The sequence below is a fragment of the Dendrobates tinctorius genome, unplaced genomic scaffold (genome assembly GCF_039654945.1).
Source record: "Dendrobates tinctorius isolate UK_male_01 unplaced genomic scaffold, ASM3965494v1 ptg000232l, whole genome shotgun sequence".
In the NCBI taxonomy this organism is placed as follows: domain Eukaryota; kingdom Metazoa; phylum Chordata; class Amphibia; order Anura; family Dendrobatidae; genus Dendrobates; species Dendrobates tinctorius.
Genome location: NW_027361899.1, coordinates 11,348,614 through 11,372,902, shown reverse-complemented (window position 1 = coordinate 11,372,902; position 24,289 = coordinate 11,348,614). Strand labels below are relative to the sequence as shown.

At 45.5% G+C, this 24,289-nt stretch overlaps 1 protein-coding gene across 1 annotated transcript in view; it reads left to right on the top strand.

The window, feature by feature from the left end:
• Positions 1 to 24,289, top strand: part of LOC141060144 (uncharacterized) — a 220,947-nt gene that overhangs the window by 38,436 nt on the left and 158,222 nt on the right. Inside the window, 7 exon segments of the mRNA XM_073556423.1 lie at positions 13,325 to 13,454; positions 13,567 to 13,734; positions 13,818 to 13,941; positions 14,057 to 14,154; positions 14,618 to 14,675; positions 17,170 to 18,294; positions 19,172 to 19,298. Of these exon segments, the coding sequence (XP_073412524.1) occupies positions 13,347 to 13,454; positions 13,567 to 13,734; positions 13,818 to 13,941; positions 14,057 to 14,154; positions 14,618 to 14,675; positions 17,170 to 18,294; positions 19,172 to 19,298 (1,808 nt within the window). The 5' untranslated portion in view covers positions 13,325 to 13,346.

The window sequence follows — 24,289 nt, the reverse complement described above, 5'->3', positions numbered from 1 at the left end:
CCCCGATACCGGTATCCGAGGCATCCGTTTGTACCACAAACTCGCTGCAGAAGTCCGGAGTCACCAGTACGGGTTGAGAGCAAAGTGCCCGTTTTAGGCTATGGAAGGCTTCTTCAGCCGCTAAATTCCATTTAATCATGATGGAGTCTTTCCCTTTGGTAAGATCCGTCAGGGGGGTAGCGATGGCTGCAAAATTGGGTATGAATCGGCGATCCCCAGAAAGGCTTGCACCTGCTTCTTGTTGACAGGTTGCGGCCAGTCCTGAACCGCTTGAGTCTTACCAACCTGGGGTTTAACAACACCCCTCCCAATTATATACCCCAAATACCGGGCTTCTTCTAGCCCGATGTGACATTTCTTGGGGTTCACGGTTAGACCTGCCTCCCACAGGTCGTCAATCACAGCTTGTACTTTCTGGAGATGAGTCTCCCAGTCCAAGCTGTAAATGACAATGTCATCCAAATAGGCCGAAGCGTACTGCCTACGTGGCCTCAGGACTCGATCCATCAGTCTCTGGAAGGTCGCCGGTGCGCCGTGCAGTCCAAAAGGCATATACACATACTGAAATAGACCTTCCGGCGTAGCAAATGCCGTCTTTTCTCTGGCAGCCTCTGTCAGAGGGATCTGCCAATACCCCTTTGTTTGGTCTAGGGTCGTAATATACCGGGCTTCTCCTAACCGATCTATTAACTCGTCGATCCGGGGCATAGGGTAGGCATCAAATTTTGAGACCGCATTCAGTTTCCTGAAGTCATTGCAGAACCGGATGGTGCCGTTCGGTTTAGGAATTAACACAATCGGGCTGGACCAAGCACTGTGCGATTCCTCAATGACACCTAACTTTAACATTGCCTTCACTTCTCGGGAATCGGCTTCACGGCGCGCTTCCGGAATTCTGTAGGGTTTCGCGTGAACTGTGACACCAGGTTCCGTTACGATGTCATGTTTCATTAGCGTAGTCTGCCCGGGTTTTTCTGAGAAGAACTTTTGGTTGTGAAGTAGAAACTGCCTGACCTGTCTTTTACCGCTCCGAGAGAGTCTCTGCAACCCGTACCTCCGGTACGGGATGCGAGCAGACGGGACGGGCCAGCTCCGCTGACAAGGCAGACGGATCTTTCCAGGGTTTTATCAGATTTACATGATAAACCTGTTCAGGTTTCTGTTTACCTGCCTGGTATACTTTGTAGTTTACTTCACCAACTCTTTCCTTAATCTCAAAGGGGCCCTGCCACTTTGCTAGGAACTTACTGTCCACCGTGGGGACCAGGATCAACACCCTATCTCCGGGTGCAAACGTACGGATCTTGGCGCCCCTATCATACATTCTTTTTTGGGCTCCTTGAGCCTGCATCATGTGTTCTTTGACGATAGGCATAACAGCCGCAATACGGTCCTGCATTTGGGATACGTGATCTATCACCGTTTTAAACGGAGTGATCTGACCCTCCCAGGATTCTTTGGCGACGTCTAACAGTCCGCGAGGACGTCGGGCATACAATAACTCGAAAGGCGAGAACCCCGTGGAAGACTGGGGCACTTCCTTGATGGCAAAAAGCAAATACGGAAGTAAATAGTCCCAGTTCTTCCCATCCTTGTCTATCACCTTTCTCAGCATCTGCTTCAGAGTTTTATTGAACAGTTCGACCAACCCGTCTGTTTGAGGGTGATACACGGATGTGCGTAACGGTTCGATTTGTAACAATCTGCAGAGCTCCTTCATTACCCTTGACATAAAGGGGGTCCCCTGGTCGGTGAGTATCTGTTTTGGTATACCGACCCGACTAAACACATGCACCAGTTCCTTGGCAATCGTCTTGGTGGCCGTGTTATGCAAAGGGATGGCCTCCGGGTAACGAGTGGCATAATCCATGAGGAACAGGATATGTTGGTGTCCACGTGCAGACCGTGGAAGGGGCCCAACTAAATCCATCCCAATCCTCTCAAACGGGACTTCAATAATAGGTAGGGGTACCAAAGGGCTACAGAACCGGGGCTTAGGCGCAGGGGATTGGCAGTCAGGACAAGACTCACAATATACACAAATATCGTGATGCATGCCTGGCCAAACAAAACAGTGTAATATCCTTTCGGTAGTTTTCTGGACACCCAGGTGACTTTACATCACATGTCCATGGGCCAGGTCCAGCACCTGCCGCCGGTAAGGTTTTGGCATGACTAATAGTTGCACCGTGTCTTCCCCCTTTTTTCTCTATCTGATATAGTAAATCATTCTCCAGGACCATGTAAGGACATGCCAGCCTAGAGCCAGGTTCTACGGGTACCCCATTTATCACTTTTACATTTGTCCTAGCCTGAGAAAGGGTAGGATCCTTTATTTGCTCGCTTTGGAAGTCATTTTTCTGAACTTCCAAATCTGGCAGACGGGGAGGTGGATGGCTGTCGGCCTCCTCCTCTTCCCTGGTCTCCTCCGTATCACCCGCCATGACTGAAAATGGGAACTGCAGGTCATTTCCAGCAGACACTTCCCCCGAGTCTTCTGGGGGGACCTCTTCCGGGGGTTCGGGACCCACACGCGCCCTGGGAGAAGAATCATGTACACTATTACCCGGGGGCATCAACTGATTCTCCCACAATTGCCAGAAGTGGGGAAAATCCCGGCCCCAGATAACATCATGCAATAACGCCGGGACGAGTCCCACTTTATGTTGCACAGACCCATAGGAAGTAGTAATACATATGACCGTGGTGAGGTACGAACAGGTGTCTCCATGCACACACGTTACAGAAAATTTGTCTGATGGTCCAGTCGGGGCTGACACCAGACTGGCCTTCACCAGAGTCACCACACTTCCCAAGTCTAACAATGCCACCACATTTTTGCCATCAACCGTTAAATCACACAAGTGTTTTTCCACATCCTTTTGACCGGCATTCACACTCACTACCCGTGCAACCATAGACATGCGGTTTTTAGAGTCTGTGAAGTCGCACTGCATGGGTTCAGTAGTGACCGGACAGTTCGCAGCAATGTGGCCCATATCTTGGCAGCAGAAACACCTAACGGGCCCCTTGCTTAGACCATAGTTCGTTACTCTCGGCCTCGCATTGCGGGCAGTCCCGGTTTCCTCCCCCACTGTCTTAGGGATTTTTCATTCTCCCCTACTCCCTGGACCAGTCTTACTGGTTCCACGTGGAGATGATGAAGAACGAGAAGGGGTAGCGTCGTCTCGGAGTCCTTCCGCCACGGAGTGACGTTCAACCAGATCCACCAGTTGATCTGCCGTCATAGGATTTCCATGGCTTACCCACTTCCTCAGGGCTGGCGGTAAAGCTCTCAGGTACTTGTCCATGACGACTCTCTGGATTATCTCTGGCGCTGTCAGCACCTCGGGTTGTAGCCACTTCTTCATCACGTGGATCAGGTCGAACATCTGTGACCGCGGTGGTTTATCCGGCTGATAAGTCCATTGATGCACTCTCTGTGCACGGACAACGGTCGTCACTCCCAGCCGGGCCAAGATCTCGGCTTTCAGTTTGTCAAAGTCCTGCGCAGCTTCAGGTTCCAAGTCATAATACGCCTTTTGGGCCTCACCGGAAAGAAACGTGGCAATCAGGCCGGCCCATCGTGCCTTCGGCCATTTTTCTTGCACCGCCGTCCGTTCAAACATGGTCAGGTATGCCTCGACGTCATCTTCGGTCGGCATCTTCTGCCAGTACCGACTCACGTGAATCACTCTCAACTCGGCTTCCAGGTTAACCTCAGGTAAGCTTGCCAGGCGTTGCGCCACCTGCTGGAGAAGCAAACGATCGGTAGCTGTCATGTCCACCAACTCCTTCAGCTGAGCCATCATCACCCGATTAGCTTCTTGCTGGACGGCGGTGGACTGTACCAGCTCTTTCTCCACGTCCTCCATGCCCATGCTTCCAAAGTGATGCCCACGTTCTCCACCACAATGTGATAAAACACTCCAGGATCGCCTTTGCTGGGGCCAAAGGTCACGTGCGTTCAGCATGAAACTCAGGCACACAGCCGGGGTCTGGGTATAACTGACACTGGGTCAGGTTTATTAAAGGTGAAAGCAATGCATAAAGGAAAAAAAGCATAAAACAAATCCTTGCCTGTCCGGCACACACTAAACAAGTTACAACCTAACTATCAACTGGCGGGCTTCTCCCGTCCAGCCAAACCACAGTTGCAGTGGGCACTGCTTTCACTCACATGTGTCTCTCACACAGACAGACTCTCTGTGTTCCCAGGCTGAGACACTCACACAACCACCTGGCATCCTTTTCTATCCGCCTCCCATTATTCATTAGTAACCAGGTGAGATACTGACCAGACTAGGCCACATAGGAAAGGTATCTGGACGAGATATACCTGCCCTCATCCACTATTCCCACATGATTCTCACAATACACACAGCTCTACACTATATACACAGGTCTACACTATATACACACACAGCTCTACACTATATACACACAGCTCTACACTATATATACACACACAGCTCTACACTATATACACAGCTCTACACTATATACACACAGCTCTACACTATATATACACAGCTCTACACTATATACACACAGCTCTACACTATATACACACAGCTCTATAATATATATATACACACTGCTCTACACTATATATACACAGCTCTACACTATATACACAGCTCTACACTGTAGCTCTACACTATATACACAGCTCTACACTATATACACACAGCTCTACACTTTATACACACAGCTCTACACTATATATACACAGTTCTACACTATATATACACAGCTCTACACTATATACATACAACATAATAGTTTCAAGGAAAAATAACCCATTTATAGTAGTAAAACAAATATACAAATATGTAATACTATAGAAATGGGTGCGTGAATGGACATAATAGGACTATCGCAAACATATATGTGAAATAAAGAAAATTAGCGAGCAAAAATGTCCAAATGCAAAAATTTACAAGAGTACAAAAATAATAATTTATTGAAATAGATCAATGCTATAGGATTTTTACAGGATGAAAATGATGAAATGGTAAGACAGGATGTTGAGAAGGCCGAACTTTTAAATTCCTATTTTGCATCTGTTTTCTCTCAGAAAGGAAATGTAACATCAACTGTTCTTCACTGTCCTATTAAAGGAATAGAAGAATCCAGGATATCTATAAACAGAAAGATAGTGAGGAAACACTTAGCTAACCTAAATGAATTCAAGTCTCCAGGTCCAGATGAATTACACCCCAGAGTACTAAAGGAGATAGCAGAAGACATTTTTGAACCCCTCTCCATAATCTTTGAAAATTCTTGGAGAACAGGAGAAGTCCCAGAAGAATGGAGAAGAGCAAATGTTGTTCCTATCTTCAAAAAGGGGAAGGTCGACGCAGGCAACTATAGGCCGGTGAGTCTGACTTCTATACCAGGAAAGATCTTTGAACAAATTATTAAACAACATGTATGTCAATACCTGGATAAGAATGAAGTGATTAAACAGAGTCAGCATGGGTTTGTAACTAATAATTCATGTCAGACTAACTTAATTTCCTTTTATAACGGAATCACTGATTGGGTGGATCAATGAAATGCTGTAGATATAGTAAATCTTGACTTCAGCAAAGCATTTGACAAAGTATCTCATACAATCCTTATTGAAAAAATGACTAAGTATGGAATGGACAAGGCAACTGTTAGGTGGATTCATAACTGGCTTAGTGATCGGACCCAAAGAGTGGTCATAAATGGCTGCACATCCAGTTGGAAGAATATCTCAAGTGGGGTACCACAGGGCTCTGTCCTGGGCCCTGTATTGTTCAACATCTTTATCAACGATTTAGATGAAGGAATTGAGGGTACACTGATTAAATTTGCTGATGACACAAAGCTAGGAGGGATAGCTAATACTAGAGAAGAGAGAGAGAGGATTCAAAAAGATATAAATAAACTGGAGCAGTGGGCAGCAACTAACAGAATGGTTTTTGACAGGGAAAAATGCAAAGTACTACATCTGGGCAATAAAAATGAAAAAAGCATATACAGAATGGGAGGAATAGGGCTAAGCAACAGCACATGTGAAAAAGACTTGGGTATACTAATAGATCACAGACTGAATATGAGTCAACAGTGTGATGCAGCAGCAAAAAAGGCAAATGCAATTCTAGGATGTATTAACAGAAGCATACAGTCTAGATCACGTGAAGTCATTATTTCCCTCTACTCCTCTTTGGTCAGACCTCATCTGGAATACTGTGTCCAGTTTTGGGCGCCACATTTTAAAAAAGACATCAACAAACTGGAGCAAGTTCAGAAAAGAGCGACCAGAATGGTGACCGGTCTGCAAACCCTGTCTTATGAGGAAAGGTTGCAGGATTTGGGAATGTTTAGTTTGCAAAAGAGAAGACTGAGAGGAGACTTAATAGCTGTCTACAAATATCTAAAGGGCTGTCACATTGTAGAAGGATCAACTTTATTCTCATTTGCACAAGGAAAGACTAGAAGCAATGGGATGAAACTGAATGGGAGGAGACACAGATTAGATATTAGAAAAAACTTTTTGACAAAGTGATCAATGAGAGGAACAGCCTGCCACGAGAAGTGGTGAGTTCTCCTTCAATGGAAGTCTTCAAACAGAGGCTGGACAGACATCTGACTGGGATGATTTAGCGAATCCTGCTTTGAGCAGGGGGTTGGACCAGATGACCCAGGAGGTCCCTTCCAACTCTACGATTCTATGATTCTATCCAAAGTACAGGAAATGCTGAGATAAGAATCAAATGACCATAAGAAGCACATGGGCAAAAAATGGGGCACCCCAAAGGTATACGGACACAGGGATAAATATAATATTGATACACAATACAAAATTTATGAATCCTGAGTTATCCCATAATATTACAAAAACCAGTCATGATATCCAGATAAGGCGCATGAATATCACTACTCCAAGTGGTGGAACCTGCCACCACACATAGTACACTTATATGCTAAATATGTTAATAACACAAAATAAAATCTACTAAATAATATTACCTTTCTGGTTGGTTAGAAGTAAAAGTCCACCTGGGTGTACCCCCCTTTTGCCCATGTGCTTCTTATGGTCATTTGATTCTTATCTCACCATTTCCTGTACTTTGGATCTATTTCAATAAATTATTATTTTGTACTCTTGTAAATTTTTGCATTTGGGCGTTTTTGTTCGCTAATTTTCTTTACACTATATACACACAGCTCTACACTAGATACACACAGCTCTACACTATATACACACAGCTCTACACTATATACACACAGCTCTACACTATATACACACAGCTCTACACTATATACACACAGCTCTACACTATATACACACAGCTCTACACTATATACACACAGCTCTACACTATATATACACAGCTCTACACTATATATACACAGCTCTACACTATATATACACAGCTCTACACTATATACACAGCTCTACACTATATACACACAGCTCTACACTATATACACACAGCTCTACACTATATACACACAGCTCTACACTATATACACACAGCTCTACACTATATATACACAGCTCTACACTATATATACACAGCTCTACACTATATATACACAGCTCTACACTATATACACAGCTCTACACTATATACACACAGCTCTACACTATATACACACAGCTCTACACTATATGCACACAGCTCTACACTATATGCACACAGCTCTACACTATATACACACAGCTCTACACTATATACACAGCTCTACACTATATACACAGCTCTACACTATATATACACAGCTCTACACTATATGCACACAGCTCTACACTATATACACACAGCTCTACACTATATACACACAGCACTACATTATATACACACAGTTCTACACTGTATACACAGCTCTATACTATATACACAGCTCTACACTATATACACACACAGCTCTACACTATATACACACAGCTCTACACTATATACACACACACCGCTCTACACTATATACACACAGCTCTACACTATATACACAGCTCTACACTATATACACACAGCTCTACACTATATACACACAGCACTACACTATATACACACAGCTCTACACTATATACACACAGCTCTACACTATATACACAGCTCTACACTATATACACACAGCTCTACACTATATATACACAGCTCTACACTATATACACACAGCTCTACACTATATACACACACCGCTCTACACTATATACACAGCGGTACACTATATACACACAGCTCTACACTATATACACACACCGCTCTACACTATATACACAGCGGTACACTATATACACACAGCTCTACACTATATACACAGCTCTACACTATATACACACAGCTCTACACTATATATACACAGCTCTACACTATATACACACAGCACTACACTATATACACACAGCTCTACACTATATATACACAGCTCTACACTATATACACACAGCTCTACACTATATACACACAGCTCTACACTATATACACAGCTCTACACTATATATACACAGCTCTACACTATATACACACAGCACTACACTATATACACACAGCTCTACACTATATATACACAGCTCTACACTATATACACACAGCACTACACTATATACACACAGCACTACACTATATACACACACCGCTCTACACTATATACACAGCACTACACTATATACACACAGCTCTACACTATATATACACAGCTCTACACTATATACACACAGCTCTACACTATATACACAGCTCTACACTATATATACACACAGCTCTACACTATATACACACAGCTCTACACTATACACACAGCTCTACACTATATACACACAGCTCTACACTATATACACACAGCTCTACACTATATACACTCACTGGCCACTTTATTAGGTACACCTGTCCAACTGTGTGTTAAGACTTAATTTCTAATCAGCCAATCACATGGCGGCAACTCAGTGCATTTAGGCATGTAGACATGGTCAAGACAATCTCCTGCAGTTCAAACCGAGCATCAGTATGGGGAAGAAAGGTGATTTGAGTGCCTTTGAACGTGGCATGATTGTTGGTGCCAGAAGGGCTGGTCTGAGAATTTCAGAAACTGCTGATCTACTGGGATTTTCACGCACAACCATCTCTAGGGTTTACAGAGAATGGTCCGAAAAAGAAAAAAAATCCAGTGAGCGGCAGTTCTGTGGCCGGAAATGCCATGTTGATGCCAGAGGTCAGAGGAGAATGGGCAGACTGGTTCGAGCTGATAGAAAGGCAACAGTGACTCAAATTGCCACCCGTTACAACCAAGGTAGGCAGAAGAGCATCTCTGAACGCACAGTGCGTCGAACTTTGAGGCAGATGGGCTACAGCAGCAGAAGACCACACTGGGTACCACTCCTCTCAGCTAAGAACAGGAAACTGAGGCTACAATTTGCACAAGCTCATCGAAATTGGACAGTAGAAGATTGGAAAAACGTTGCCTGGTCTGATGAGTCTCGATTTCTGCTGCGACATTCGGATGGTAGGGTCAGAATTTGGCGTAAACAACATGAAAGCATGGATCCATCCTGCCTTGTATCAACGGTTCAGGCTGATGGTGGTGGTGTCATGGTGTGGGGAATTTTTTCTGGGCACTCTTTGGGCCCCTTGGTACCAATTGAGCATCGTTGCAACACCACAGCCTACCTGAGTATTGTTGCTGACCATGTCCATCCCTTTATGACCACAATGTACCCAACATCTGATGGCTACTTTCAGCAGGATAATGCGCCATGTCATAAAGCTCGAATCATCTCAGATTGGTTTCTTGAACATGACAATGAGTTTACTGTACTCAAATGGCCTCCTCAGTCACCAGATCTCAATCCAATAGAGCATCTTTGGGATGTGGTGGAACGGGAGATTCGCATCAGGGATGTGCAGCCGACAAATCTGCGCCAACTGTGTGATGCCATCATGTCAATATGGTCCAAAATCTCTGAGGAATGCTTCCAGCACCTTGTTGAATCTCTGCCACGAAGAATTGAGGCAGTTCTGAAGGCAAAAGGGGGTCCAACCCCTTACTAGCATGGTGTACCTAATAAAGTGGCCAGTGAGTGTATACACACAGCTCTACACTATACACACAGCTCTACACTATATATACACAGCTCTACACTATATACACACAGCTCTACACTATATACACACAGCTCTACACTATATACACACAGCTCTACACTATATATACACACACCGCTCTACACTATATACACACAGCTCTACACTATACACACAGCTCTACACTATATACACACAGCTCTACACTATATACACACAGCTCTACACTATATACACACACAGCACTACACTATATACACACAGCTCTACACTATATACACACACCGCTCTACACTATATACACAGCGGTACACTATATACACACAGCTCTACACTATATACACAGCTCTACAAAACGCTGCTGGACCAATGACGGTGGTTATCTTATAGGGACCAATGAATCTAGGTAGACAATCACATAAAGTCATTCACATTCAGGTCCGAACCTGGCACGTGTATACTGACAGTGATACGTTTATACCTGCCTCCCCTGACCTGATTAAGAACAGGTAGTGACTAAACAGGACCAGATGGACGGGTATGCGGTACTTTAGAACGTGCGCAAACATTGCAGGTAGACACTTGTTCAACCACATCCTGATGTAACCCGGCCACCAAAAACGACGAGAAAGGAGGTCCGCGGTTGCCTTACCACCTGGGTAGCCAGCAAGAACAGAGTCATGATATTCTCTAACTACTTTGCGGCGCAATTTAGATGGTATAAACAACCTCCCCGAAGGGCAGGAAGCAGGGGCGTCCCTCTGAGGCTCCAACACCTCGCGCTCCAGGTCAGTGTACAAGGCCGAGATGCCTACCCATTTTGCAAAATTTAGGCAGGGTCCTCAAAGCCAGACAAAAATGTTGTAAGGTCCCTGTAGATACAGCAGAAGGGGAAACGTTTAGGCAGTTACCATGACAGTAATCTCCCCACTTTACAATCTCTCTGGATTATGCTTCACCGACCAGGGCAAACCCAGAACCATTGGGGTGTGGAAACCCTTCAGGACAAAACAAGAGATTACTTCATAATGCGAAGACCCCACCTTCAGTCTTATGTTATGTACTATCTGCGTCAGTGCTCTCTGTACAAGTGGTGCTGAGTCGATGGCGCAGATAGGAATAGGTTCAGCCAAGTTAGAGCAGACAAAACCTTGAGTTCTAGTAAACTCGGCATCCATCCATACTGTCTCAAGCTCCACTGTCTACAAACACAGACATTTTTTCAGACCTGCTCTCTAGCACCACCTGTGCTGTCAGGACAAAACGAGAATTGCAGGTTGAAGACGAACAAACCCCATGATTATCAAGCTCCAGATTCCGAAGGGTTAATCAAGTTTATTTTTGCTTTGGGATTGCAGGACATGCCCCAATAAAATGTCCAATCTTCCCACAAGAAAAACCCCAAAAAACACACACCCTTTTTCTTGTACATGTCGGGGGAAACATGTGACATGAATGCACCTCCCAACTGCATGGGTTCCTCATACTCCCCAAGTATAGGTTCACCCCTGGACCTTTCCTCCATCATTGGGATCTTGTCCCGGAAAGAGGGTTCAGAAGACGGTGGTCTTACCCACCTGTCCCTCAGGTGTCCATCCACCCAAATAGCCAAGGACATGGCAGCCTCCAGGACACAGGAGTCTCATACACTAATGCGTCCTGTAACCTCTCAGTGAGGCCCTGAAGGAATTGTCTTCTGAGAGCCGGGTCATTGGTGTTGGTTGACCACCTGCGGAATTCAGAGCTATAAGTCTCCACTGAACCATTCCCCTGCTGAATGCGATGCAGCCTGGATTCAGCCAAGGAAATACGGTCAGGATCATCATGGATTAGGGCTAGGGCCCTGAAAAACTCCTCCACGGACTGCAGACACAGGATCCTGTGGCAGAGAAAAAGCCCAGGACCGAGGTTCCCCCCTGCAACAGTGAAATAACAATTCCTACTCGTTGCTCCTCATCTCCAGAGGAGAAAGGACACAGTTTAAAGTATAATTTGCATGCACACAAAAACTTGTCCCTACCCCCAGAAAACCTGTCCGGGTGGGCAATTTTAGGTTCAAGCCGGACCGGCCAGCCCGCAGCGTCCCCCACAATAGGAGCCTGTAGCCGCTGCCATTGCTGCTGAACCTCAGAACGAAGGACAGTCACCTCCAGTGACAACCTCCGCAGCTGCTCTGCTAGCACTGCAGCGGGAGCCATGAACCCAGCAAAAGAAAAAAAAAACACACAGAAAAATGCACCAAAAAAAGTCAGTTTTTTTTTCTACAAACGGGAGTGGTGGGTGTTAACGTCACGCACAGTGTAGGACAGACTGAGTGCCACACAAAGTGACAAGGAAAGGGGATCCAAACACTAGGGAAGGGGAAGTGGAGACCCCTGAACTGATCTAGCATCACCCTGTCCCACTCTCTCTATATAAGTTCCACCCCTATTGCCGAGCAGGATACCTAATCCCAGTGTGACCCTGGCAATAAGCCCTGCACCAGGAGGGACAGGATGAGCTCTAGTCAATCCCACTAACACTAAAGACAACAATGATAAATGCAACAAGAGGAGACACTCAGCTTGAGTAGACTCAGAGTGACACGCCGACGCCCTCCAAACTTCAAGAGGACGCTAGCAGACTGCTACAACAAACTTCAACAGAGAAGTGCAAATAAGAAATAACACCCGTAATAACACAGTAGTTTGACAATAAATGGCTTCACCCAACCACTAACCATGAGTGGAGGAAATATTTTGGTGATATCATTCATATTCTCTGAAAAAAAGGCTAAGAAAGCAAAAATTCTGCCGAAGTATGTAAACTTTTGAGCACAACTGTACTGTATACAATATACATACAGTTCAATGCTGAACACTACACAAAGATCTACACCGTATACGATATACACACAGCTCCACACTGTATGATATATAGACACAACTCTACACCACATACTATATACACAGTGACAGCTTTACACTGTATACTATGTACACATAGCTCTACACTGTGTACTATATATACAGACACACAACTGTACTCAGTATACTGTATACATTTACTATATACATACAGTTCACAGCTGTATACTGTATACACCCAGCTCTACACCATATACTGTATGCACACTGCTCCTCCTAATGTCTGGGGAGGATTATTATTACTTCAGGGTAAGACGTTCAACTTATAGCAATCCGGTATATATGAGACATCTGCATCGTATACTCTATACAGTCCTGTATAATTTCCTATTAGATTTTCCATCCTTGTTTCTTCAGGTTTATTTTCCTCGAATATACGATGGTCCTCTCCATCAGTGACCCCCCGAGGATGGAGCAGGACAGAGGCCACATGGCGGCTCGGATATTAGACCTCACCCTGGAGATAATCTACTGGATCACTGGAGAGGTGAGAGCTTCACATCACATCACTCTGATCTCTCGGAATAAAGCAGGGAAATGACGGGAAAGGTGAAGGATTCTTGGCCTCTGTGTAGTGATCGGCGTCTCCCCATACACAGGATCACACAGTAGTGAAGACGTCGTCTGGGGAGTGTGTGACCCCCCGTGTGTCAGGAGGGCGGAGCAGGACCCCGAGTGACATCACCGAGCCTCCACCTCATTCACTGATCCATGAGCAGAAGATCCTAGAACTGACCAATAGGATCACTGAGCTGCTGAGCGGAGAGGTGAGCGCTGCCGGGAATGCTGGGACATTATACAGTAACGCCGGGGGAGGGGTCTGCTAATGACGGGTCATTGTGTGTGTCAGGTTCCTATAAGGTGTCAGGACGTCACCGTCTATTTCTCCATGGAGGAGTGGGAGTATATAGAAGGACACCAGGATCTGTACAAGGACGCCATGATGGAGGATCACCGGTCCATCACATCTCCGGGTAAGAGGAGACCTTCCTGGGGTGTAGAGAACAGGTCTGAGAGTCGTCTAGATTCCCCATCATTTGCTCATCACATATAGACAATGTATTCAGTCACTGCGGTTATCTCCTATAGATGGATCCAGTCCGAGAAATCCCCCGGAGAGATGTCCCAGTCCTCTATATTCCCAGGATCGGCCAGAGAAGGAGGATAATGTCCCCCGGGATCATCAGGTAGATGAGAGGAGATTTGTAGAAATCCTCTATAGATTGATGTAATGAGGCTTCTCTTAATCTCCGGCCGCCGTGCCAAGTACTGGGGGCTCCAGCAGATCCTGTTATTGTTGCTTCTAAAGCAGAACACTGCTCACAAAAGTAAGTAGTGAAAGAAGTAGAAGGATTAATCTCGAGCAGTCATGAAAGACTTCTTTACTGTAAAAGCAGTGACAGCGCTGATTAATGTAAAAACTGTGTTTACTGAGCACAGTGTCCACCTTACAATAGACGAAGATCATGTCCCACAGAGGATAATGGCAATATTTCAGCAGACGTGTACTTGTCTGAACGTCATTGCTGTGTGATCGCCATGCTAGGAGATATTTCTCATTTTAGGGTGGATTGGTTCATTTCTAGACATAAGATTAATTAGGGTTCCTTTTTTCTCTTTCTCATGTGTTTTAATGTTGGATTCTTGTAGGAAAATTCTAATGGAACGACGTGTGGACTTGAACATGAAACATCAGTGTCAGTGAACGGTAAGAGCCGCTCGGCAATCTTGTTTCAATCCAAATTTCTTTATTATTGGGATCAGTGATGGGAAGGTCAGAAAAATGTTCTTGTGATTATTATTACTATTGTTCATAGCAATTTTTTTTAGCGTCTGTCTGTCTACAGTCACTAATTATGTCTCCAGAAGCAGGAGCTGGGCACAGTGTACGGGCACCACAATGGCAGTTTGCAATTTGCACTCAGCAACGTCCACTGCTGCTTATTTCCTGGAAAATTCCCATGAAGTCAAAACCGTCACTACACCTGTAGATAAATTCTCAAAGGGGTATAATTTTCAAATGGGGTCACTTGAGGGAGGATTCTGCTCTTCTAGCATTTAGGGGATCTGTATATGGAGTCCACAAATTATAGATAATTCTGCGCTGCAGGATGCCTACGGTATAACCGCACTGCTTAGCCATACAGTGAGACTCGAGGGGGATGGACACTATTTGCTAACAGCGCTCCGGATGGCTAACAAATACTGTACAGCCACATATGGAGTATTTCTACAGTCAGCAGAAATTGTGGGACAAAATTTGGTGCTGTTTTTACCCATATCCCAAAAAGAAAATGTAAAATCTGGGGCTAAAACAAAATTTTGGTGGTAAAAATGTAATTTTTTTTTTCTTCATTGTCCAAAGGTATAAAATTCTGTAACACACTTGTGGTGTCAATATAATGACTGCACCCCTAGATGAATTTATTGAGTGGTGTAATTTGCAAAATGGGCTCACTGCTGTTCTGGCACCTCAGTGGCTCTGCCAATGTGACTTGGCCCCCTCAACCCAGTCGAGCAAAATGTCAACTCCAATATGGCACTTTTTCACTTCTGAGGTCTACACTGTGCCTCAAAAGTAGTTTTTGTCCACATATGGGGGTATCGGCGTAGTCAGGAGAAATTGCAGAACAAATTTTGGGGTCCGCTTTCTCCTGCTACCCTTGTAAACATAAAATACATTATAAATTTCCAAGAAGCACCTGGTGGTTCAAGATGCTCACCCCACATCTAAATACATTCCTTGCCTGCAGTTACTTGTGGGCAGTTTCCACTGTTTAGGCACTTTACGGGCTCTCTAGACGCAACATGGTGTCCACTAATTAGAACAGTAAATTTTACATTCATAAAGTCAAATGGCGCCGTTTCCCTTCCCAAGCCCTGCCGTATGCCCACACAGTGGTGGTTTCCCCCCCACATATGGTGTATCGGGCTGAGGAGAAATTGCACACCAATTTTTGGGGTCCATTTTTTCCAGTTACTCTTCCAAAAATAAAAAAAAAACAACTTTGTGTCTAAAGTAAAATTTTTACGACAAAAAGTTTAAATGTTAATTTTTTTCCTTCCACATTCCAAAAATTCCTGTGAAGCGCCTTAAGGGTTAATACATTTCTTGAATGTGGTTTTGAGCACCTTGAGGGGTGCAGTTGTTTAGAATGCTGTCACCTTAGGGTATTTTCTGTCATACAGGCCCCACAAAGGCACTTCAAATGTGATGTGGTCCCTAAAATAAAAAAAAAAAAATGGTTTTGTAAATTTTGTTGGAAAAATTAGAAATCACTGGTCAACTTTCTAACCCTTATCTGTTTTCTAGTTAGGAAGTTATGTTTAAAAAATTGTGCTGATATAAAGTCGACATGTAGGAAATGTTATTTATTAACTATTTTGTGTGATATAACTCTGATTTAAAGCCCCCGTCACACACAGCGATCTCGCTAGCGAGATCGCTGCCGAGTCACAAGTTTTGTGACGCAAAAGCGATCTCACCAGTGAGATCGCTATGTGTGACACTTCTCAGCGACCGGCCCCCCTGCCGGGTATCGCTGATCGTCCTGGAATGGCCAGGACTTTTTTTGATCGCTGGTCTCCCACTGGCCAGCACACATCGCTGCGTGTGGCAGGCGGGAGTCCAGCGATCAGCGAGCCTGGCGCTGGTAACTAAGGTACATATCGGTTTTCTAAGCGGCGCGTAGCTGGTTACCAGCTCCCTGCACCAGCGCGCTGGTAACTAAGGTCAACAGTGGGTACCAGTGATCATGTAGCGACACACCAGCGATCCTGACAAGGTCGTATCGTTGTCCGGATCGCTGGTGCGTCGCTATGTGTGACGGGGCCCTAAGGGCATAAAAGTTAAGAGCTAGAAGATTGCAAAATTTTCGCCAAATTTCCATTTTTGTCACAAATAAATGCAAATTATAAAGAAGAAATTTTACCACTATCCTAAAGTACAATATGTCACGAAAAAAAAAGCAATCTCAGGATCAGTGGGATCCACTGAAGCGTTTCAGAGTTGTGACCTCATAAAGCGACAGTGGTCAGGATTGTAAAATTTGGCCTGGTCATGAAGGAGCAAGCTCATGTAGCACCTGTCCAAAATTAGTCTCCTTTTAATTTATTTTATTAAAAAATATTATATTCAAATTACAAAATATTCCCCATTTTGAAAATATTTTACTTGAGAATTTTTTTTTTTTCACCCCTAGGTAACGATTGGATGGGAAGTTCCGATAGATGTCTCCGTATAGCTCAGAATCATAATGTAGATGATGATAATAATACTATGGAAGATAATTCAGTATCTCTAAATATACCTGTGGTCCTTCACATTGGAGATCTGTCCACCGATACCAGTCACATAACGGTATTGTCTAATCAATCACTGATCAGCAAACAAGGAACTGGGCTTAGAATCGAGAACCCATTTCTATGTGGGGAAAAAGTAAACACTGAATCAAATCTTATACAGAATGAAGAAATTCCTAGAATTGAAAAGCCATTTTCATGTTTGGAATGTGGGAAATCTTTTGCGAAAGAAATGTATCTTGTTAGACATCAGAAAACTCACACGGAAGTGACTCTGTTTTCATGTCCTCAGTGTGGGAAATCTTTTTCTCAGAAATCAAGTCTCGGGAAACACCTAAGGACTCATGCAGTGGAGAAGCCATTTTCATGCTTGGATTGTGGGAAATGTTTTAGCAAGAATTGGTGTCTAGTTAATCACCAGAGAACTCACACAGGGGAGAGGCCATTTTTATGTCCTGACTGTGGAAAGTGTTTTAGCCAGAAATCAAGTCTTATCGAACATTGCAAAAGTCACACAGGGGAGACACCATTTTTGTGTTCAGAATGCGGAAAATGTTTTCTGAAGAAATCAAACCTTCTGGATCATCAAAGACGTCACACAGGAGAGAAGCCATTTTTCTGTTCAGAATGTGGGAAATGTTTCTCCTATAAATCAAATCTTGTGAAGCATCAAAGAAGTCACACAGGGGAGACGCCATTCTCGTGCTCAGAATGTGGGAAATGTTTTACTCATAAACTAAGTCTTATGGAACATCTAAAAATTCATTCTGAAAATAAGCCATTTTGTTGTCCTGATTGTGGAAAATGTTTTAGGAAGAAATCATATCTTGTGAAGCATCAAAGAATTCACACAGGGGAGAAGCCATTTTCATGCACAGAATGTGAGAAGTGTTTTAGCCAGAGATCAAATCTTGTGGAGCATTTGAGAATTCACACAGGAGAGAAGCCGCACTCATGTCCAGAATGTGGGAAATGTTTTACCCATAAATCTGGTTTTATACATCATCTGGGAACTCACACACGGTAGAAACCATTTTCATGACTTTAATGTTGGAAATAATTTTGCTATGAATAAACTCTTGTTGACCTGACCATCAAAGATTCATATAGAGTAGAAGCCAATTCCAGGTTCATAATGTTAAAAATGTAGCAGAAAAAAAAATCTTCTTGAACATCTAAGGCCTGTTTCACACATCCGTTTGTCACCATCAGTCAAGATCCGCCGATTTGCAAAAAAAAACGGATCCGCCATTTTTGTTGGCGGATCCGTTTTTTTCCTCATAGACTTGCATTATCGGCGGATCTTGACGGATGGTCATCCGTTCGATCCGCCAAGACTTTCCCGTCCGCTAAGCGGACGGGACGGAGCATGTAATGTTTTTTTCATGCGCGGATCCGCATTTTGCGCTTGTCCGGGCGATTTAACCCTATATCCCCGCTGCGAATCAATCTCTCTCTCGACTTCCTTGATCTTCTCCGCCTCCTCCATTCCGCCCCCATCTCGGGCCATCGCGCGATCTCGGCCCCATATCGCGATAGTCCCACTTACTCCCGGATCATCTCCACATCTCGCGCTCATATCTTCTCCCGGAACTTACCACCTCACGGCTTCTATCCTGCGGTTCCTTTAAGAATCCTACACCGGCGGATCCCATCGGTCCGCCCGTCCGCTGCCTCACGTTCCTGGATCAGCGTTCACGGATCCGTAATCCGCCTTTTTGGCGGGTGCCGACTGACAGAACAAACGTATGTGTGAAACAGGCCTAAGATGTCACACAGGGTAGAAACCATTTTGATGTTCAGATCATACCAAATTTGTCAGGTGGGGAACTTAAAAGGGTATTGGTCAAGTTTGGAAGTTATTCCCTATTCATTGGTAAGGGGATAACTTCTCAATTGTAGCTGGTTTGACCGCTGTAACCCCCTCTATTCCAGAGAATCGGGGCTTTGAAGAGTCCTATGTGAAAGGAGTGGTGGTCGATTATGCACAATGCCGCTCCATTCATTTTTCATGGAACCGACCAGAAGCGTAGCTAAGAGGGGCTAAACTTCTGAGTGGGTCCCTAACCATGTAACCCTGATTACAAATATGGTGGCGCAACCTAATGGCGAATGTAGGAGAACCTCATGTAGTGCTAAGATATTAATGACCATCGGGAACCCATATTGGAAGCCTGTCTTTAAAGACCCCTTTACGATATTAGACAATAATAGTTTAGCATTGTATCTTCTGTAATTTTCCTAACACCTGGGAACTGCATAACTCCATCAATATTTAATGAGAACTTGCATGTTCATAGTGTTTATTTACTACATACAGTATTTTTCGCTTTATAAGACGCACCCCACATTTTGAGGAGAAAAATACGAAAAAATGTTTTTTTTTTAATAAAATGGTGGTGCTTCTTATAATGCAGGCGTATTATTGCTTACCGCTCTGTCCCCCGCTGCTGCTGCCCGCTCTGTCCCCTGGTACTGTCGCCCACTCTGTCCCCGGGGTGCTGTCGCCCACTCTGTCCCCGGGGTGCTGTCGCCCACTCTGTACCTGGTGCTGCCGCCACCGCGCTGGGTCCTCCGGGTGCTGCCGCCGAGCTGTGTCCCCCGGTGCCTGCCGCTGGGCTCTGTCCCGTGCTGCATGGGGGGCTCTGCCGTTCCATCCATGCCTGTGCGGTGGCTTGCTTCCTGGAAAATAGTCGCCACGCAAACGCAGATGGAGATCTCGGCACTGAAATCTCGGGAGATGAGATTTCAGCGCTGAAATCTCATCTCCCAAGATTTCAATGCCGAGATCTCCATCTGCGCTTGCGCGGCGGCCATTTTCCAGGAAGCAAGCCACCGCACAGGCATGGATGGAACGGCAGAGCCCCCCACGCAGCATGGGACAGAGCCCGGCGGCGGCAGCACCCGGGGGACCCAGCACGGTGGCGGCAAGTAACGGACACCCGCAGCAGCAGCACAATAAAAGGTATATTTGCAATTTAAGACACACCCCTATTTTGGAGGAAAAAAAGTGCATCTTACAAAGCAAAAAATACGGTAGTTCTTTTATCAATGTTTAGTGAGAAATCTTATGTTTACAGTATCTCTAGTGGGGAAATATATATATGTTTATAGTTAATGCATAGTTTCGCTATTAATGTTTGGTGGGAAATGTCAAATTTATAGTTTGGTAGAACATCCGGCACCACGAGAGTCTTTGGCATGTCATATCAGATGATGTATTTGTCCGGTGTAGATTGACATTTGAAGAGCTGGACACTCAGAAGAGAGATACTATATTGGACAAATAGAATTTGTTAGAGTTTGTGTAACACTTGGTTACGTAAGCATTGGTTTTTCCAAACAAGACTTAAGCTGAGGAAGATTTCAGCAAAGACAGAAGCCTGATAACCTGTGGACTGGAGTGGATGCCCGTGGGTCCACAGTGTGGATATCCCAGGAATTTCTCTGTCTTCGCCGTTCTGCTTCTCACAGTTGATGTTTCCAGACAGATGATGTTGCTGTTCCTGGTGAAGTTTTTCTTCCTATGTAGTGTACAATGTAAGTACTTTACCTTTGTGATTTATATTCTGCAAAAGTGTAATCAATATCACACTAACTCCTGTTTTGTGTAATTATTGTAATAAAATTAATCGCCTTCTTTGGAGCCGTATCTGAGCCCTTTAAGTACTTGGCAAAACATCTCAGCAGATGACAGAGCTGTTACTAAAATAAATCTCTATACAAAGACCAACACTGATATTACTGTCATATGGTGACCATATAGTGTTAAATACCAGTCCTGCAGAACATACAAGAGTTCACAGTACAGTTATATATAGGGACTTACAGCTGATGTTTTATTTGGTGGAGTCATTCACTTTTCCATCTGGCCCAGTCCAACAGGACAACTTCCAGCCAGGACGCGGCTGCAGAGATTACAACAAAGACACATATGACTTCTCACATTTCAGGCGCCATCTCCATTTATCCCCAACCTGCACAAACTCATCCAGCTGATACCCCAAGGCTGAGCTGCAGCTGCCATATCCGTCCCTATTACTGCGCCTACTGTGTGCCCTCTAATGTTCCTCCTACTGCAGCCCTAGATTCCCCTTTCATTAAAATTTGAAAGTAGGATGCCAACAAAAGTGACCCACAAATGTTAAGATACCAGTAAATTCCTCCACATGCACAGTATGATGGCCCTACTGTATCCCACCCCTCAACTGCCCCGGAAAAGTATGGTGACCCCAACACAGTATGATTCCCCAACAGTGACCCCCACACTGCCCTCCTTGCAGTATAATGGGCCTTCATACAATATAATTGCCCCACACCTCTCCACAATGTATAATGGCCTCCACACAGTATGATGGACCTTACACAAATCTTCGCACTGTATAATTGCTTGCATACAGTTTAAAGGTTCCCACATAGCCCTGAAAACATAATAGCAACGACAATGTCCTTCATACAGTATAATGCACCTCATGGCCAATAGAATATAATGCGCACCATAGCCCACGCAGTATAATGAGCACCATGGCCCACGCAGTATAATGAGCACCATGGCCCATGCAGTATAATGAGCACCATGGCCCACACAGTATAATGCGCACCATAGTCCACACAGTATAATGCGCACTATGGCCCATACAGTATAATGCGCCCCATGGCCCACACAGTATAATGCGCACCATGGCCCACGCAGTATAATGCGCACTATGGCCCACACAGTATAATGCGCACCATGGCCCACACAGTATAATGCGCACCATGGCCCACACAGTATAATGCGCACTATGGCCCACACAGTATAATGCATCCCATGCAGGGCCGCAACTAGGAATTTCAGAACCCTATACGGTCATAATTTTTAGGCCCCCTTTAGACTCTGCCCAGGTTCCACCCCTCGAACCTTCCACAGTCCCACCGCCCACTCTTGGAAAAACTTTTTTTTTTACTATGTTCTCCAGATGCTAAAACTGTCCTGCCATCATGATTCTCCAGGTCATTAGGAGTTCATAGATACCTAACATATATAGGATCCTATTTATTTAAGTGGTGAAAAAAAAATCCAAAATTTGTGAAATGAGAAAAAAAAAAGTTCCCATTTTTCAAGACCCAAAATGTCTCCATTTTTCGAGATCTGGGGCTAGGTGAGGGCTTATTTTTGCACGCCGATCTGACGTTTTTATTGATACCATCTTGGTGTAGATATGTGTTACCTTCGCGCTAGGCAAGGCGGAAGTCCCGAAGTGGACCCTCTGGACCGCGGCACCGAGGGGCCCTGGACGAGCAACCAGGTGGAACCGACCCCTATACAGGGACCGTTAGGAGCAGGTCCGGGGATTCGGATGCCACGGTAGCCGGAACCAAGAGGGGCGGCTCGAAGCGTGCTGAGGAGCTAGGCCCGGGTAGGCGAACTGGAGTAGGACGGCAGGAACGAACCACGGGCAGCGGGACTGAGACTGGAGTACAGACCACAGAAGGAAGGCTGGAGCACGGACAACAGGAGGAGGGCTGGAGCACGGACAGCAGGAGCGGAGGCTGGAGCACGGACAACAGGAGGAGGGCTGGAGCACGGACAGCAGGAGTGGAGGCTGGAGCACGGACAACAGGAACGGAGGCTGGAGCACGGACAACAGGAACGGAGGCTGGAGCACGGACAACAGGAACGGAGGCTGCAGGGAGCACAAGGCAGAGAAGTTAACGCAAGAGGGCCCAGGGTGCTAATGGAACATTAACGATCAGGCGCCTCCACTAAGGGAGGGCGGCCTGATATAGGCAGGGACCCGCTCCCATTGGTCCGGCGGTGCTAGCCGGTCAGGGCACCGCCGGAATAGTGAGTCAGCCAGGGAGAGCCGGCCGCGGCCTAGGACGCATGCGCAGGAGTCGCAGTGACGTCACAGGCCGCGGACCGGCCAGAGGAGGACGCTGCCGCCGACACTGGGAGGAGGAACGCTGCGGTGCCGACAGGTCAGTATGGAGGCAAGCGGCAGAGTGCGCGGTGGAGACCGGAGCAGGGCGCGCGGCGGTGGTGGCCGTAACAATATGATCTTTTGATCGCCCATTATTGCATATTAATGTAAAAATGCAGCAACCAAAAAAAGTAATTCTGCCACTTTTGTTTTTTTTGCGTTACGCTGTTTACCGATCAGATTAATATTTTTTTTAGATATTGATAGATTGGGCGATTCTGAACTCAGCGATTCCAGATATGTGTATTTTTTATTTTTATTTTATTGTTTAATTTTGAATGGGGGGTGATTTTAAACTTTTATATATTTTTTTAAAAACTTTTTTTTTTCACTTTTTAATAGCTTCAATAGTCTCCATGGGAGACTAGAAGCTGTGATCATCCGATCGTGTCTGCTACACATAGGAGGGCTGCAGCCCTGCTCTATATAGCAGAAATGCTCACTTGCTATGAGAACTGACCACAGGGCGACACTCATAGCAGAGCGGCAATGACAACTTCAGAGGTTGGCACCCTTTTAAAACGCAATTGGAGCCGCGGCTCCTCAACTAGCCCTGGTCATCCTCGCCACCGCATCCTTAGCCTCACTCTGTCGGATGCAGGAAGCAGACTCCCCTAAGCAGCCCCCTGCTGGACGCAGGCTTCCCTCAGCAGCCTCTTCTCACTCCCATAAGAAGCCTCCCCTCACTAGACTCCCCATGCCAGGTGCAGAATTCCCTCAGCAGCCTCACCCAGCCGGACACAGACTCACCTTAGTAGCCTCCCCTCTCCTCACTTCCCTCAGCAGCCTCCCATCTCCTCACTCAGCACCCCCTTCTCCTCACTCCCCTCAGCAGCCTCCCATCTCACTCAGCAGCCTCCCACCTCCTCACTCCCCTCAGCAGCCTCCCACCTCCTCACTCCCCTCAGCAGCCTCCCATCTCCTCACTCCCCTCAGCAGCCTCCCATCTCCTCACTCCCCTCAGCAGCCTCCCACCTCCTCACTCCCCTCAGCAGCCTCCATACTCCCCTCAGCAGCCTACACACTCCCCTCAGCAGCCTCCCACCTCCTCACTCCC